The sequence below is a fragment of the Aricia agestis genome, chromosome 21 (assembly GCF_905147365.1).
Source record: "Aricia agestis chromosome 21, ilAriAges1.1, whole genome shotgun sequence".
Taxonomy (NCBI): Eukaryota; Metazoa; Arthropoda; class Insecta; order Lepidoptera; family Lycaenidae; genus Aricia; species Aricia agestis.
In genome coordinates this window covers 924,630-940,750 of record NC_056426.1, presented here as the reverse complement: position 1 = coordinate 940,750, position 16,121 = coordinate 924,630, and the positions used below count along the sequence as shown (strand labels likewise).

The 16,121-nt window shown below is 38.1% G+C and overlaps 1 protein-coding gene across 1 annotated transcript in view; it reads right to left on the bottom strand.

Annotated features, from left to right (window-relative positions):
- Positions 1 to 4,433: 4,433 nt before the first annotated feature.
- LOC121737630 (ABC transporter G family member 20) overlaps positions 4,434 to 16,121 on the bottom strand; it is a 34,208-nt gene continuing 22,520 nt past the window's right edge. Inside the window, exons 9-15 of the mRNA XM_042129290.1 lie at positions 14,630 to 14,807; positions 10,015 to 10,130; positions 7,633 to 7,703; positions 6,930 to 7,027; positions 6,331 to 6,498; positions 5,183 to 5,290; positions 4,434 to 4,701 (exon numbers count right to left, since the gene is read on the bottom strand). Coding sequence (XP_041985224.1) covers positions 4,508 to 4,701; positions 5,183 to 5,290; positions 6,331 to 6,498; positions 6,930 to 7,027; positions 7,633 to 7,703; positions 10,015 to 10,130; positions 14,630 to 14,807 — 933 coding nt within the window. The 3' untranslated portion in view covers positions 4,434 to 4,507. The remainder of the gene's footprint in view (positions 4,702 to 5,182; positions 5,291 to 6,330; positions 6,499 to 6,929; positions 7,028 to 7,632; positions 7,704 to 10,014; positions 10,131 to 14,629; positions 14,808 to 16,121) is intronic.

Sequence of the window (16,121 nt, the reverse complement as noted above, 5' to 3'; positions counted from 1 at the left end):
TTTTTAACTAGTTTTTTTTTATACTTAATATTATAAATGCGAAAGTGTGTCTGTCTGTCTGCTACCTCTTCACGGCCAAACCGCTGAACCGATTTTGCTGGCTATGGTATCTCCTTTGAGTCCCGGGAAAGGACATAGGATACTTTTTATCCCGGAAAAATGTACGTTTCCCGGGCGATAAACTAATTTTGGCGCAACGGAGTTGCGGGCGTCATCTAGTATAAAATAAGGGGGCAAACGAGCAAACAGGTCACCTGATGGAAAGTAACTTCTGTCGCCCATGGACACTCGCAACATTAGAAGAGCTACAGATGTGTTGCCGGCCTTTAAGTACCCTAAGGGCCTGTTCACCACTTCCTGATAAGTGCCGGATAGGCTATTCACCACTTAACTTGACAGATAGAGTATGAAGAATCTGTTAAATAAGTTGTGGATAGCTTATCCGGCACTTTATCAGAACGTGGTGAAACAGGCCCTCATTCGACTTTTATAGTTCTAGTGTAATAAAGTTTCCAGTCCGCAATCAGTAAAACAAACGAGAAACGACTTATACAGGGTGTAACAAAACTAAGTGATACTTTGGGGTGTGTATGGGTCCCCTGTATAGAGCTAATACTGTAAAAGTAGCATCGCTGAAAGAGTATTTTTTTACTTTTGTGTGGAAAAATCATGACGCTCGGGCGCTAGCCCGTACAAATCACAAAAAAAATATCTTTCAGCGCTGCTGCTTTTACTGCGAACCCTATACTATATATTATACACACCCTAAAGTATTATCGCTGGACGCTGAGTTTTGTTACACCAGCGGGGCTAAAATGGTCGCTTTGGAGAATCATGACATGAATCATAATATGATTCATTTTTTTTAAATCGCAAAATGCAACTCTGCTTGCAATTCATATCTAGTAATTCGTACTGATTTGACATTTGTCAGTTTGACAGTTTTGACAATTCATTTGCTGAATTGATTGAGAGGAATATATTTAGAAGTTTACTCAAAAGTCAGAACTTGTTTGACAATTAATTTTACATTTTACGAACACCTATTGCGTATAAATTGAATTTACTATCGTTTTCGTTTTCGTGGTTCGAATCACATGAATTTTTCTTCATTTCCAAACCCTTTTTTTTTATGAAATAAGGGGGCAAACGAGCAAACGGGTCACCTGATGGAAAGCAACTTCCGTCGCCCATGGACACTCGCAGCATCACAAGAGCTGCAGGTGCGTTGCCAGCCTTTTAAGAGGGAATAGGGTAATAGGGGAGGGTAGGGATGGGAAGGGAAGGGAATAGGGGAGGGTAGGGAAGGGATTAGGGTAGGGGATTGGGCCTCCGGTAAACTCACTCACTCGGCTAAACACAGCGCAAGCGCTGTTTCACGCCGGTTTTCTGTGAGAACGTGGTATTTCTCCGGTCGAGCCGGCCCATTCGTGCCGAGGCATGGCTCTCCCACGTATGACCCTAAATAAAAAATGGCTCAGAAAAAACAAACGAATCACAACTAATACATTTATTTTCACCAAAAGTATCACATTTCTTACCTAAGTAACAAAATAAATATGTACAGTACTGAGGTCCCTAAACCCGTTATTCTGAGGCACAATAGGCAAACGAGCGGAAAATCGCCTGTTGTAATTATTCTAATGCCAATACAATGCACTAACAATAACCAAATTGGTTACAATCAGAGTAAAAGAGGGTGAATCCTTGACTTAGCCCCAATTTCGCCAACGTATGTTAGTGTTAACAGCTTGTTAAAATGTCATGTCTTCTCTTTCATTCATAACAAAAATTAAAGAGGTAACGTGATACTAATTTAACTTTAACAGTCGTTGGTGAAATTGGGGCTTACCCTGTTTTCGAGCCCTGATTAGCTTAGTATTAAAAAAAATTATACCATCCCTTAGGCATAAAGTATTTATTTAGAGAAATAAGCAGATATCGGAGCCCCACAGTTTGGTCGGAGTATGTCAAGCTCACAGACAAAACAAGCCAATAGATATTAATTGACTTGACATAACCCGACTCAATTAGGTCGATCCGCCATCTTTGATGGACTTTTACATAAACGAACATCTAATATTATATTACGTATTGTTTTGTATCCGGCAAATAAGTATAAAATAACTTTACGTCACAATAATTGATATAGAATATAATATTGACAGAAACGGATGTCTATACATTTTGTACTAGACCCCGCACACCTATCAGAAATTTCTGATAGGTGTGCGGGCGTCCGAATTTTTCTGATCATAAATGCTTATGATCAGAAAAATTCGGACTGCGGCCGGGCTAACTGCCAGTAGGCGCTTAACGCCATGTTATTATAAGCAATATAATATAAATATAATATTATAATGGCGACCAATCTGCTAAGCATTCATTATTATCATTATAATTAAACATCACGAATGACGTCACACAAGAAAATTTGTCGGTTTATTAATAACATATTATTAACTATGTTTTAACTACTATCATATTAATTATATCGTGCGTGAAGGAACAAAATGTTAAAATATATACCTAGCAATATTATTAATAAAAAACTCACAATCTTGTACCATAAACATTAAAAAGAAGATTTAGAACAAAAAAGGTACGTTTAAAAAATGCTTATTTTTGATGGCACTTTTAATGCGTTTAAATTCCAAATAACATAAACATTAAGTCGAAACATGTTGCTCTGATTAAAAATAATTAAAAAAATTCCCAAAGATACATTTAATTAGTAACTACCACTGACCTCCATTATACAAGTACGCCGGACTTATGATACCCAACTGTTTTTGTGCCTATTTGAAGCGGAATCAGCGCCCCCAATGCGCCTGACGTAACTTGCAAATGGCCGCCTAGTCGCTATTACTTTTAGAAACTAGTATTAGTTCCAAGTACTCCCACTACTCCTATCAGCGCCAATATGGCGACTTTCAAACGTCATTTTTACGTCAGATTTAGTTCTCTTCCCCCGCATTGGGGGCGCTGATTCCGCTTCAAATAGGCACAAAAAATAGCTGTCATTTCAAAGGTTATCATAAGTCCAGCGTACTTGTATAATGGAGGTCAGTGGTAAGTGGTAGCAAACTAATTTTCTTAATGTCTCTAGGCGTTTTCCGACATCTTAAGCATTTTCGAGGCACTTTAAATTAATAGTTATATAAATAATCCTTATCCAATGGCAAAATTGTCGAGCCTTTTCCAAATGCATCACATTTAGTCCGAATAGATATGTCGCAGTCATTTGATTAAATCTGCTATTTGATTGAATGACTAGCGAATTCATTGAATGAAACCATTTAATTTACAGTTAAAGACCTAACGAGTTGACCTCTAGTTTTGACGCTAACCGTCAACGATATGACGAGTTGGCTTTTAGCCATAAAATTAAATCGTTTCATTTAATGAATTCACTAGCTATTCAATCAAATAGTAGATTCAACCAGATGAATGTACCACATACACCCTGTACATCACCACTTAATAATAAGTTGTACAAAATTATCCACATACAAAACTTTAAGGGTCAGCTTACACCAAGACTTAACGCAAGGCAGCGCAATTTTTTGCTTTAAAACGCAGCATAATCTACTTCGAAATTCAAACTCTTTGAATGAAACTTACAACTTCTCGTCTCTGTGTGATTGACCCTAATTTTAACTTAACTGTTGAGCAAATAAAATTAACTGTTACTTAACTGACTCCCTTAACCCTAGTTATTTAAGTTGTAATTTAAGGGGCCTTTCCACGTAGGCCAACGATGGACCAACACAAACAGTACATGTAGACAGACATATTATATTCTACAATATAATGTAACATGCTATAGACATGTTTGCAATCATGATTATACATCATAGACCAACGTAGAAAGGCACTTTAATTACAGTTATAAAAGCTATGATACAGCACATTTTATAAAAAAAAATATGGCCGTGAAATGGTAACCAATTTAAATGTGGTTTCAATAAAAACCTAATCGAATATGAAACGAAAACTGTTATAGCTAATCATTTTGAACAGTCAAAAATTAAGCTTAAGTGATTTGAGCAAATAATAACATCCTCAACGCGAAGCACAATTCCGTCGCAAAGAGTCACAAAACAATGAAAAATAGGCTTCTAAATACATTTACCTAAGGTTTAAACTAAACCAAATACTATAAAACTGAATAAACTATCAGAGAAGTTTATTCATATTATGCAGATGACGGACCTACCTAATTTAGTCGCATTTTGTCAAACCCAGTTAACAGATCACGAATTACATTGAATTGGCATAATTCGACCAAATGTCGTAGGTCCGTCAGCTGCCCATGAATATATTTTTTCGATGGTATACCCGAGAAAATTGATCAGACCCGCGTCATTTGGTCGACATAATATTATGTCAATTCAATGGTAATTGTGATCTGTCGGATGAGTTTTACGTAACGCGACCAAATTACTTAGGTCCGTCAACTGCCTATGAATAAATTTCTTCGAAGGTACATAAAGCTGGTGCACCTTTAGCCCTTCTTAAACTTGATGAGCAGGATGCTGATGGTGAGGTAGAAGAACATCCAGACGCTGGTGGAGATGAAGCCGTAGTAGACGGTAGGTGCTGTGATGGTCCATCCACGCTGGAGCATGGACCGGAGGGATTCTGTCGACTTGGTTAAAGGTAGGAAGTAGCTGATGTATTGGAGAGTTACATGCATACCTGGAAGAGAGATTTTAAATTAGAAAAATAAATTATAACCAATAAGCAAATATAGAATAAGCTTGAATAGAGCAATAACAATATAAATAAGAGTTAACGGAAAGTGTAGATCTTGAGCTTAGCGAAAATCATAAGAAAAAGTTTTTAAGTTAAAAATTAAAGTGAAGCCGATGATCATGATAACAATAATTTGGAACTGACTTCTTAAAGAAATTGAAAAAAAAGATTGCAACGGTTAAATTAGATTAGATCAAAAGGAAGGAAAGGAGGAAGTAAGAAGAACTTTTTAGACTCGCTTTATACAAGGAAAAGTTTCGAAGATTGAATGCCAACATTTATTTCTTCCAGTGCCTCTCCAATGAGAGGCACTAAAAGAAGGAGAAGGTAATTAGAAAGTACAAATAGTAGTAGTAGTAAGAATATTAGAAGCAATAAAACATGATGATAATAATCGTTATCATAAAGTTAATGATGAAATTACCTTCAACGGGCCACACGATGCCGCACAACATCATCATGGGCACGAAGGAGCCCATGGCGAGGTACGTCGCGGTCCTCTCGTTGTCGCAGATACACGATACCACGAAACCTGCAGGGAGATAGAGATACAGTTCATATTGCTACAAGTTTTTCATAGCGTCCCTTATTGGTAAATCATAATTTTTTGTTCTACTTGTTCAGAGTAATAACACAAAAGTGTTACTGTTAGTAAAAATATTTACAATATATTTTATTTATTATAGACATTTTACAATGTTCAGGCAGAATTAATGTATACTCCGTTAGGCAACTATTATTTATTGTGTTATTATCTTTTACAGCCATGATTTCTTTCCAATCATCATGATATTTTATTCTAGAGGTCCAAGTTTACACAATATGATGGACCAGTACAAGCGATTAAAAGTGATCGCACATTTATGAACACGCATTTGAGAATTTGTTGTATGAAATGATGTGAAACCTCGCACATTCGTCCGCACCGTACGCGCCGCATTTCGTGTACTATGCGGTGCGTTCGAAGCGTACGACGCGTACGGTGCTGACAAATGTGCGCCAGCGCGATCAGCACCGAAATCGACTGATGTCTGTATCTATGTCAATGGTTCATCATATCACGGTCAAGAACTTACCAAACGTGGGAGAGCCATGCTTCGGCACGAATGGGCCGGCTCGACCGGAGAAATACCACGTCCTCACAGAAAACCGGCGTGAAACAGCGCAATGCGCTGTGTTTCGCCGAGTGAGTGAGTTTACCGGAGGACCAATTCCCTACCCTATTCCCTTCCCTACCCTCCCTTATTCCGTTCCCTTTCCATCCCTACCTTCCCCTATTACCCTATTCGCTCTTAAAAGGCCGGCAACGCACCTGCAGCTCTTCTGATGCTGCGAGTGTCCATGGGCGACGGAAATTGCTTTCCATCAGGTGACCCGTTTGCTCGTTTGCCCCCTTATTTCATAAAAAAAAAAACGTTATCCCGCACGGTCCCGTCAGCGTCGTCAATAACACTATCCACCCCAGCGGGTCGTGCATGGTCAATTTGAAGATCGCCAGCGCGATCACCAACACCGAGATCGACAGATGTCTGTGTCTATGTCAATGGTTGATCATCATGCTCAGGAACTTACCAAACGTCATCCCGCACAGCCCCGTCATCGTCGTCAGCAGCACTATCCATCCCAGCGGGCCGTGCATCGTCAGCTTGAAGATCGCCAGCGCGATCACCAGCACCGAGATCGACTGCACCACCATCACCAGCATCTGCACGAACACGTGCGCGAAGAGGATCTCCGTGCCTGAGAGGGATTTATATATTATTATAGTCATTTATAACTCCCGCACCGGTTAGGGTGACGGTGGCCGGTTTCAATGAAACCCAGGCCAGTTACGCAGGTATAGGTTTATAGTGTATGTGTGTAGTAAGTATGTGCGCAGTACACAAGAGCACTCTCTATTCCTTTTATTCTTATAACCCAGTGGGACGGAAGACCTATAGGACTGGCGAGAGATCAGGCACAGGACCGACTTTTTACATGCCCATCCGACTCATGGATCATCTCACTTGTCAGACAATCAGGTGATCAGCCTACATTGTCCTAACCAAACTTGGAAATAACATGAAACGAACCCACGACTTCCGAGTCAAGAGCCATGCTCAGAACCATTGGACCACGAAGGCGTCATTCATTCATTCGCCACTTAGAAGATAATGGTAAAAACAACTTACCAGTAATTCCAGAAACCAGCGATCTTTCCAGAATACCCTCGTTTCTCTCAGCCAACATGGACGCAGACGTCAGAGCTACAGCGAGGAAGAAAACGATTCTGGAAACAATTTGACAATGATAATTATGCCGATTTAATTCCTGGCTCGGTGAATCGAGGAGAGAATTCTTCCGCCTTCGAAACTTATTTTGGTCGGAGAATTTTAAAAGTTAATGTAGGTGTAATCAGTTTATGGACTTGGCGAGACGTTTTTTGCCCTGACGAAAAATGGCGGGTGATAAAAAGATGCTTTTGTCTTTCTGTCTGTCTCTGTGTGTGAATGTCTGTCCGTGGCATCGTAGCAACCAAACGGATGAATCAACTTCGATTTAGTTTTTTGGCTGAAAGCTGACATGATCAATTAGTGTTCTTAACAATAAATCATCATCAAATCATCAGCTTGCTCAGTGTTTCAAAATTGGGTTAATCTTCTTCATGAAGTATTGTAAGCAACTTCCAATGATTTAATCGTTTCAATATTTTGCATAGTGTTTGTGTGTATGTTTACGTGTGGGTAAACCGCTTTTGATGTAGTTTTTTTTGTTGTAATTGAATTATAACCTGTCGATCTCCCAATTTGTCAATTCTTTTGTCGATAGAAAACCGCACAAAGCGTCTATAAAGTAGATTTTTCTAGACTAGAGATTAGAGAAGCAAGAACTTACGTGAGAATAACTCCAGGGCAAGCAAAGTCGGTAAAATCTGACTCTTCTAAGCCGTAGACCGGTCTGTTGAACTGTAAAAAAATAAAAACGTTTTTAAAAGAGTAATTGACTTATCCATTTCTCTTAAATTTGATCTGAATGTAAATTAAGCTCAGTGCTGGTGGATTTACACCCCTAATTTAAAGGTCACTTATAAAGAACAAAAGTTACTGTTTTAGTTAGTGTTTTTTGTTTATATTGAAATCAAAATGAAGAGAAGAATTTATTTCTATTTTATATTATAGAAAAATTAATAACTAAATATATTACGTTGGTAAGGTTAGATATCGAAAACGTCTAGATGATTTAGAAAAAGTTCAAGGATTGTTCTTACGGGCAGATTTTTTTATTCAATACTAGCTGTCCCGGTGAACTTTGTGTCACTTTAAAACCTTCCCTGGACGTCTACGAATATTTTAAGACTGAAATTAGCCCAACGCGTTCAGCCGTTTTCGAGTTTTAGCGTTACTAACATAATTGAAAATCCATTTTTATATATTTGACTTTTAAGTATTATCACAAATCTTTTGTATGGGAGTATTATATAGAAAAGTGTTGGTTTTAGACTTTTTCAGGAAATTAAAATTTTTTTTTAAAGTTTTCTCTCCGTAAGAACTATCCTCGTACTTCAAGGAATATTTAAAAAAAAGAATTAGCGAAATCGGTCCAACCGTTCTCGAGTTTTGCGCTTAGCAACACATTCAGCGACTCATTTTTATAATAAAGACTAGCTGTCCCGGTGAACTTCGTGTCACTTTAAAACCTTCCCTGGACTTCTACGAATATTTTAAGACTAAAATTAGCCCAACCCGTTCAGCCGTTATCGACTTTTAGCGTTACTAACACAATTGAAAATCCATTTTTGTATATTTGACTTTTAAGTATTATCACCATAAAGTTAATATACCTAGCGGAATAGAGCAACAATCTCGAGCTGTCAAACGTAACCGAAATTGGTTTCATCTGTGTGTAAAAATATGTGTACGTATACACTTACACAAGTATGATTGAGCATGATTTCTATGAGATTAAATTGTCAACGTGCGGCACGTGCCGACTGGACGTCAAAAAAAGAGTGCTGCTGTCATGTATCACACGTCTCTTTTTACCACGCAGTGTTACTGATAGTGACATCTCTCTTGCTCAGGCCTTTGTTTCTCTATTCCGCTAGGTATATTTACTTTATGATTATCACAAATCTTTTGTATGGGAGTATAGAAAAGTGTTGTTTTTAGACTTTTTCAGGAAATTTAAATTTTTTTTAGAATTTTTCTCTCCGTAAGAACCATCCTCGTACTTCAAGGAATATTTTAAAAAAAGAATTAGCGAAATCGGTCCAACCGTTATCGAGTTTTGCGCTTAGCAACACATTCAGCGACTCATTTTTATATTATAGATTACGTGGAAAATTAGAAAATTGAAGATAACACTATCACCTTATAGAATTGCTCTTAACAATGACGGTGTTTGAAAATCTATTTACAGGTGCCGTTATGTAGCCTTAGGGTCTATCATGTCAAATAGACATATTATCGTTACACATGTCAGCTATATCGTGAGTCGTGGCACATGACAGCTTTGTCGTGGCACATGACAGCTTTTTCGTGACACATGACAGCTATATCGTGTCATATGACAGCGGTTTGACACGATAGACCTTAATGTAAGTGATACATGCCACGGTTCACCGGAGATATCACCTGTGTAGGTATGCCTGCGCATTTTTTGATTTTGCGCCGGTCGCCTGCTCAGGTCCAAAGAACTGCACAGGTCTATGAATTCCGGTCTACCTGCACAGGTGGACCTTTCCCATAGACCGTAGCGTGTATGGCCGCGCCATAAGGCTACATAGCGGCACCATGTGGCAAATAGAATTTCAAACACCCTCATTTAAACTTCAAGACATGACGGGACAACGTCCGTCGCGCTTGCTAGTATACTCACATAAACACTGTACAGGTATAGTCAGCTATCACAGACATAGATCAAGATAGATACCGCATGTCGCTCCATTTGTATGAAAACGAGCGTGTCACTTTTTTCCTACCTACTGTGATGTACCGATGATAAGAATCATGTCCATTATCTTGGCCAACGTTTCTATTTGAATTTCTCCAGCTCAATATGGAACTTTTAGGCATTTAGGCATTTTTAAAATTCCGATTGACGTCCTATTCTGATAGCAGACTTAAGAACAGACTTTCGAAAGACGAGCATTGCTCGTCGTTTGGGAACGCGATATGGCACGCGAAGTACATACACATGCGGTATCTATCTTGATCTAAGTCTGTGTCAGCTATCTACATGCACAGGTATAGTCACAGGTATTATATTTTTACTCACACGAATAGGTATAGTCAGCAGGTTCCGTGGAAGATCACAAGTACTGGCGAGGTTTTTGGTGGCGTCCATGTACGCGATCTGGATGTCTTTCGACAGCATCCATTCAACTTGCTTGTCTGCAACAAGGTATTGGATTTAGTAGATGTAGACGTGTTGATGAATAAAGAGAGACACGCCCACGAAGTAGTGGTTGGTGGGGAGCCCTCGCCCGGAGTCGGAGTGACCATCACTCCACCACGAAGAGCAGAAGTGTTTAGTGATACAGTATTTTGTGTTTAATTTACTCGTCCTACAAGTGTCTGCATTGTACAGTAGACAATTACAATGATTTGCTTTTATCTTCAGCAGGCTTAGCATGGTCACCATAGAAGTTTCTTTCTACGGAAAATAGACAAAGTGACAGTTAGACAAAGGAAATCCTCCATTTTGTCCCTAAAATCTGTCAGTGTGTCCAGTCTTTCCCGTTCCTATGTTTGATATGTTATGCCTGCAGGTGTACGAATAGTACCATCGAAAAAATTGATTCGTAGGCAGACCTACGTCAGTTGGCCGGGTTATGTCAATTTAATAAGTCGTGATCTGTCAGCCGGGTTTGACGTAACGCGACCAAATTACGTAGGTCCGCCAATTACTGCCTACGTATCAACTTCTCTGATAATACCTAACGACGATACACCAGGGGCGAGAGAAATTGAAAATAGGTATTTGAAAATGTATTGCTGTCTCACCAATCTCAAGTCTCCCACCGCAGAGCGCGATAGAGACAACACGACAAAAGTTCTAATAAAAGAACAGAAAATCTTCGATTCGTTGTCCGCTGATTCCTTCTCCAAAACTTAACCGATTTAATTACTTTTTTCATTAAGAATTAAAGCAAGGCTTGAGCTGTGTTCCTATGTTTTATTTTATTTGTATATTTTAGCCAGTTTTGTTTTCTGGGTGTTTGAACACAGAGGAAAATCTGGCCATTTTTTTGGGTTTTTGGACGTTCTTATCTTTTTTTATTATTAAAATTAAGAAAAAAAAGAAAACATAGGGACATGCTAATAGTGTCCATAGATATTCAGGAAAAAAATCATAACTCTACCGGCATTATCCAGGGAGGAAACAGGGGACAACGTTTGTATGGAAAAACGGCGGTGTGGACTCTTCTTAAAAATAAAAGCAAGGCTTGAGCTGTGTTCCTATGTTTTATTTTTTTTTGTATATTTTAACCAGTTTTGTTTTCTGGGTGTTTGAACACAGAGGAAAATCTGGTCATTTTTTTGGGTTTTTGGACGTTCTTATCTTTTTTAATAATAAAATTATGAAAAATGTTTAGAATACCAGTGCAGCAAGCTTGCTTGCTGCGTATAGCTGAGCTGGGGCCAATTTTTGACATCACATAACATATACCTATAATTATAATTGTACATAGCTTAAGTCCTTTTTATTTTTTATTTTCTATTCTGTATATGTTGTGTGTTGGAAAAAATAAACGTATTCTATTCTATTCTATTCTATTCTATTCTAAAAAAAAGAAAACAGGGACATGCTAATAGTGGCCATAGATATTCAGGAAAAAAATAACTCTACCGGCATTATCCAGGGAGGAAACAGGGGACAACGTTTGTATGGAAAAACGGCGGTGTGGACTCCTCTTAACAAAAACAGCGCTTTACAGCGACGTAGAGGCGTCCATAGACTTATAGGTTTATGGAGGCGTCTGACGTTGCTTGGACGTTACCATGGTAATGGCTTCCCGGTGACCGGCGACAGCGGACAGCCACCGGCTTTAGGATATTTACTTCTATTTCCTTTGAACAAGGTGCAAAATGCAAGTGCATTGTTTGGGGCTCTTACGTTTCATAGATTCGGGTGTTTTCGTGACTACGACAGTGAGCGAAGATTTCCATGTGCATTATTAATTTGGGAGTACTGTAATTGACGTTTTCTGTCGAAAGCTAAATGAAATTAAAGTTAAATAATAAATGTAATAGTCACTAAATATACGTTTCTGGGTGCGGCTGTAAGCAATGCTTTAGGGAGTGAGTATGTGCCTCTTTTAATAAACAGTACGCTGTGACAGTAAAAACGCTCAAGAAGTGTTTTTTTATTAATTATTGTATTATACCCCACTCGGGCTAACTTGTCGCTAGAGGTCATTGACACCCTGTCAAAAACTTGTCATTTTCCATATAAACCGCGATTGACAATGAAATGTCAGATATTGTTTATCGTGGTTTAATATGGAAAATGACAAAATTTTGACAGGGACTCAATGACCGCTAGCGACGAGTTAGCCCGAGTGGAGTATAGTACATTCATGACGTTTAAGTATTTCACATATCCACCTAAAAACCGGTAATTCTACTTCAAAATAAGTATGGTTTTCATTGCGAGAAAAATAGAAAATTCCTGTAGACAAAAATACGAAAGCGAAAATAAGTGTCAACTAACACCAGAGCACTCAAGCACAACGCCAGATTTATTACACGATTGAGAGATTAATGTGGACTCACTGTGGTCGATATTATATTGCTATTTTTAGAATTAACTGTAGATAACCAAGTATAGATTATGCTATTTTTAACAAAAAAAAGTATTGCAGATTTAGGTAAATTTGTCGTTTTAAGCAGGTATTTGTTGTTACAGCGACAACAGAAATACACAATCTGTGAAAATTTCTGATGTCTAGCTCTAGCGGTTCTTGAGATACAGCCTGGAGACAAACGGACACACGGACAGACAACAAAGTCTTAGTAATAGGGTGTAATTTGGGTCCCGTTTTTTTATGAAATAAGGGGGCAAACGAGCAAACGGGTCACCTGATAGAAAGCAACTTCCATCGCCCATGGACACAATCCAGCATCAGAAGAGCTGCAGGTGCGTTGCCAGCCTTTTAAGAGGGAATAGGGTAATAGGGGAGGGTAGGGAAGGGAATAGGGTAGGGGATTGGGCCTCCGGTAAACTCACTCACCCGGCGAAACACAGCGCAAGCGCTATTTCACGCTGGTTTTCTATGAGAACGTGGTATTTCTCCGGTCGAGCCGGCCCGTCCGTGCCGAAGCATGGCTCTCCCACGTCTAATTTTTTTCCTTTAGGTACGGAACCCTAAAAACTATTGATTTGTGATGTTACCATTTACAACGCGTTTGACATTTCGTCGAACTTCCATTTTGTAGCTTTATCTTAATCGAAACTACAGGATGTAACAAAACTAAGTGAAAATTCTTTAGGCTGTGTATGTTACCCTTATAGAGAGTTTACTGTGAAAGTAGCAGCGCTGAAAGAGCGTTAGCTCTTTCAGCGCTGCTGAAAGAGCTAACGCTCTTGGAAATGGAAGAAATAGTTATATTTTGTGATTTGTATGGGCAAGCGCCCCAGCATCATGTTTTTGCCCAAAAAAAGTAAAAAAAGTTACTTATCAATAATTATCACTTAGTTTGTTTACAGCCTGTATAACGAAGCTGTAGAAATATTTGATGAAATAGCAAAATCTGGTTGATGAAACCTGATAGTTCATTGTACAAGTCCTTTTGTCAGCGTCCTTTATATTTTTAATTAGGTTCTACTTAACGAGGATAATGCTCTGAAAAGAGCCTAATTATATTTCATTTGTTCTCACGTTTCACAATTCATTTGTGCTCATTAATTCGTTTAAAGGAATATTTTAATCACGCCAATATAATAGCGAAGTGAGTGAGCATTTTGTGACGTCATCAGAGAGCAAGAGACTAGAGAGTCAGCATTTTTGGTTACGCACCACCTACGAATAATAAAAACTAAGGAAGTGTACATGTGTCAAAAAAAATTGTTCCGATTCTACAAAATGTGACCCGAATACATGCATACTTTATGCAAAAAGAGGCCCGAATACATGCATACTTTATGCAAAAAGAGGCCCGAATACATGCATACTTTATGCAAAAAGAGGCCCGAATACATGCATACATTATGCAAAAAGAGGCCCGAATACAAGCATACTTTATGCAAAAAGAGGCCCGAATACATGCATACTTTATGCAAAAAGAGGCCCGAATACATGCAAGAATTTAGTACGTTAAGTTAGTTAAGTACTGTTTCGTAGCTATATTGCCTTATTTTAATGTGCAAAATGGAACCAAATTCAAAACGATTGAAGTATGCGAGTTACGTGTCCTTAGTTTTTATTATTCGCTCACCACCCAATATGGTATGGTTGTAAACATTTTTATTATTCGTAGGCTCATGTAAACGAATATTATTTTATAGTCTGTCAAAAAAGTAAAGAAATCAAAAAGTGGCAACATCGTAGTGTCATCCCTTTTTTCTTAGATTAATTTGAAAGGGATGACACTACGATGTTGCCACTTTTTAATTTCTTCACTTTTTTGACTGACTATACAAAATACAATCAAGAGCGTAGCGAGCGGGCATTTTCTGACATGACTAAAAAGCGAGCTACTATTTTCTGACGGCAGCTTAGCTGTATCGTCCATAATATGTATCTCTATAACGGGGTTTTTATAGTAAATTCATCCCTTTCTCGGATGCCTCATTCGGCAGACAATTAGGTACAATTCTGACATAAGCATTTTCTGACGTGACTAAAATGTTCTGTCGCATTTTCTGACGTTAAAAACAATTCGCTTACCAGTATCGTCCATGTGTATTTGAATATCGGAGTTGTTGATGGTGAATTCGTCAGCGTGCCTGGGATCTCTGACCCTGTCGAGCAGACAGGTGGAGATGTTCGCCGGGAAGACCAGAACAGCTCTAGCATGGCCTGTGGTGGCCGCCGACATGGCAGACTCGTAATCTGGGTAACCAACCTGGGAGAAATATTCAAATTCAAATTCCTTATTTTTCTAATTCTTCTGTCCTTTCTTTATTAAGCACACATCTAATATATAAAATTCTCGTATCACAGTGTTTGTGCGCGAACTCCTCCAAAGCGGCTCAACCGATTTTAACAAAATTTTGTATGTACATTCGTTAGGCTTGAGAATATGTTTTTATCTACTTTTTATATTGATACTTGAAATTATTTATATGGCAAAACAACTGCCGGGTCAGCTAGTCTTATGTCTTATATATACAATTCTCGTATTACAATATTAGTTATCGTACTCGTATTCCTCCGAAACGGCTTTACTGATTTTTACCAAATTTTATATGCATATTCTGTCTGAGAATCGGTTACTGGCTACTTTTTATATTGATAAGTGCATTTGTTATATCTACTCTTATAATATTATTGTACTGACTGTTTACATTGAATTGTGTTAATAATGTTGTGCATATCTGTAATTGACATAAGCGCATAGCCCTAGTCTGAATATTGTAACTGATTGTACTGATTGTGTTTATGTTGTTGATGTGCCTCTGAAAAAAAAAAAAAAAATAAATAAATACTCTTCTACTCTTCCACATCCATATTATTATGTAATTTTAAAACTAAGATGAAATAAGGTAAATATTTAATTGTATTGTTATATTAAAGGTAAATAGATAAAATCATAACTATACTGAATCAAAATCTGTGCCATTTAGAATACATAAGTTTATAACATATTGTAATTCAGGAACTATTGCTAATACTGTATAAAAATTGTATGTTCTGTATTTAGGCGAAAAGAGACTGCTAGCCCTTACTACAGGTTTCCTAACCTACATAGGGTAGCAGGCGCTTCACCTCACTTGATTTTATGTAGTGTCTAATTTTTTTTTTATTGATAAGTGCATTTGTTGAATAAATTAATGGAGGTCAGTGATACGGGCGAAATATTTTATATGGCAAAGAAACGTTTGCCGGGACAGCTAGTAATAGTATACAATAATGTTCATCATGTCGTCTAATCCTATGCTAAGTAACAACTTGTGTTATGACAATCAGACGACGGACGATTATTATATAGTTGATAGAAATGAGAATCAGGCGTTACTTGACGAAAATCTAGAGAAAAAATCCTTGCTGATATAATAAATACGAAAGGGCGGTAACAGACAGACGTTACCACTTTACACTTAAACGGCTCAATTGATTTTGATAAAATTGGGTATGGAGATACTTTCCAGGCTCGAGAAAAATTGAGCAACGGAGTTGCGGGCATCGACTAGTTTTTATATAAAAATAAATATGATGT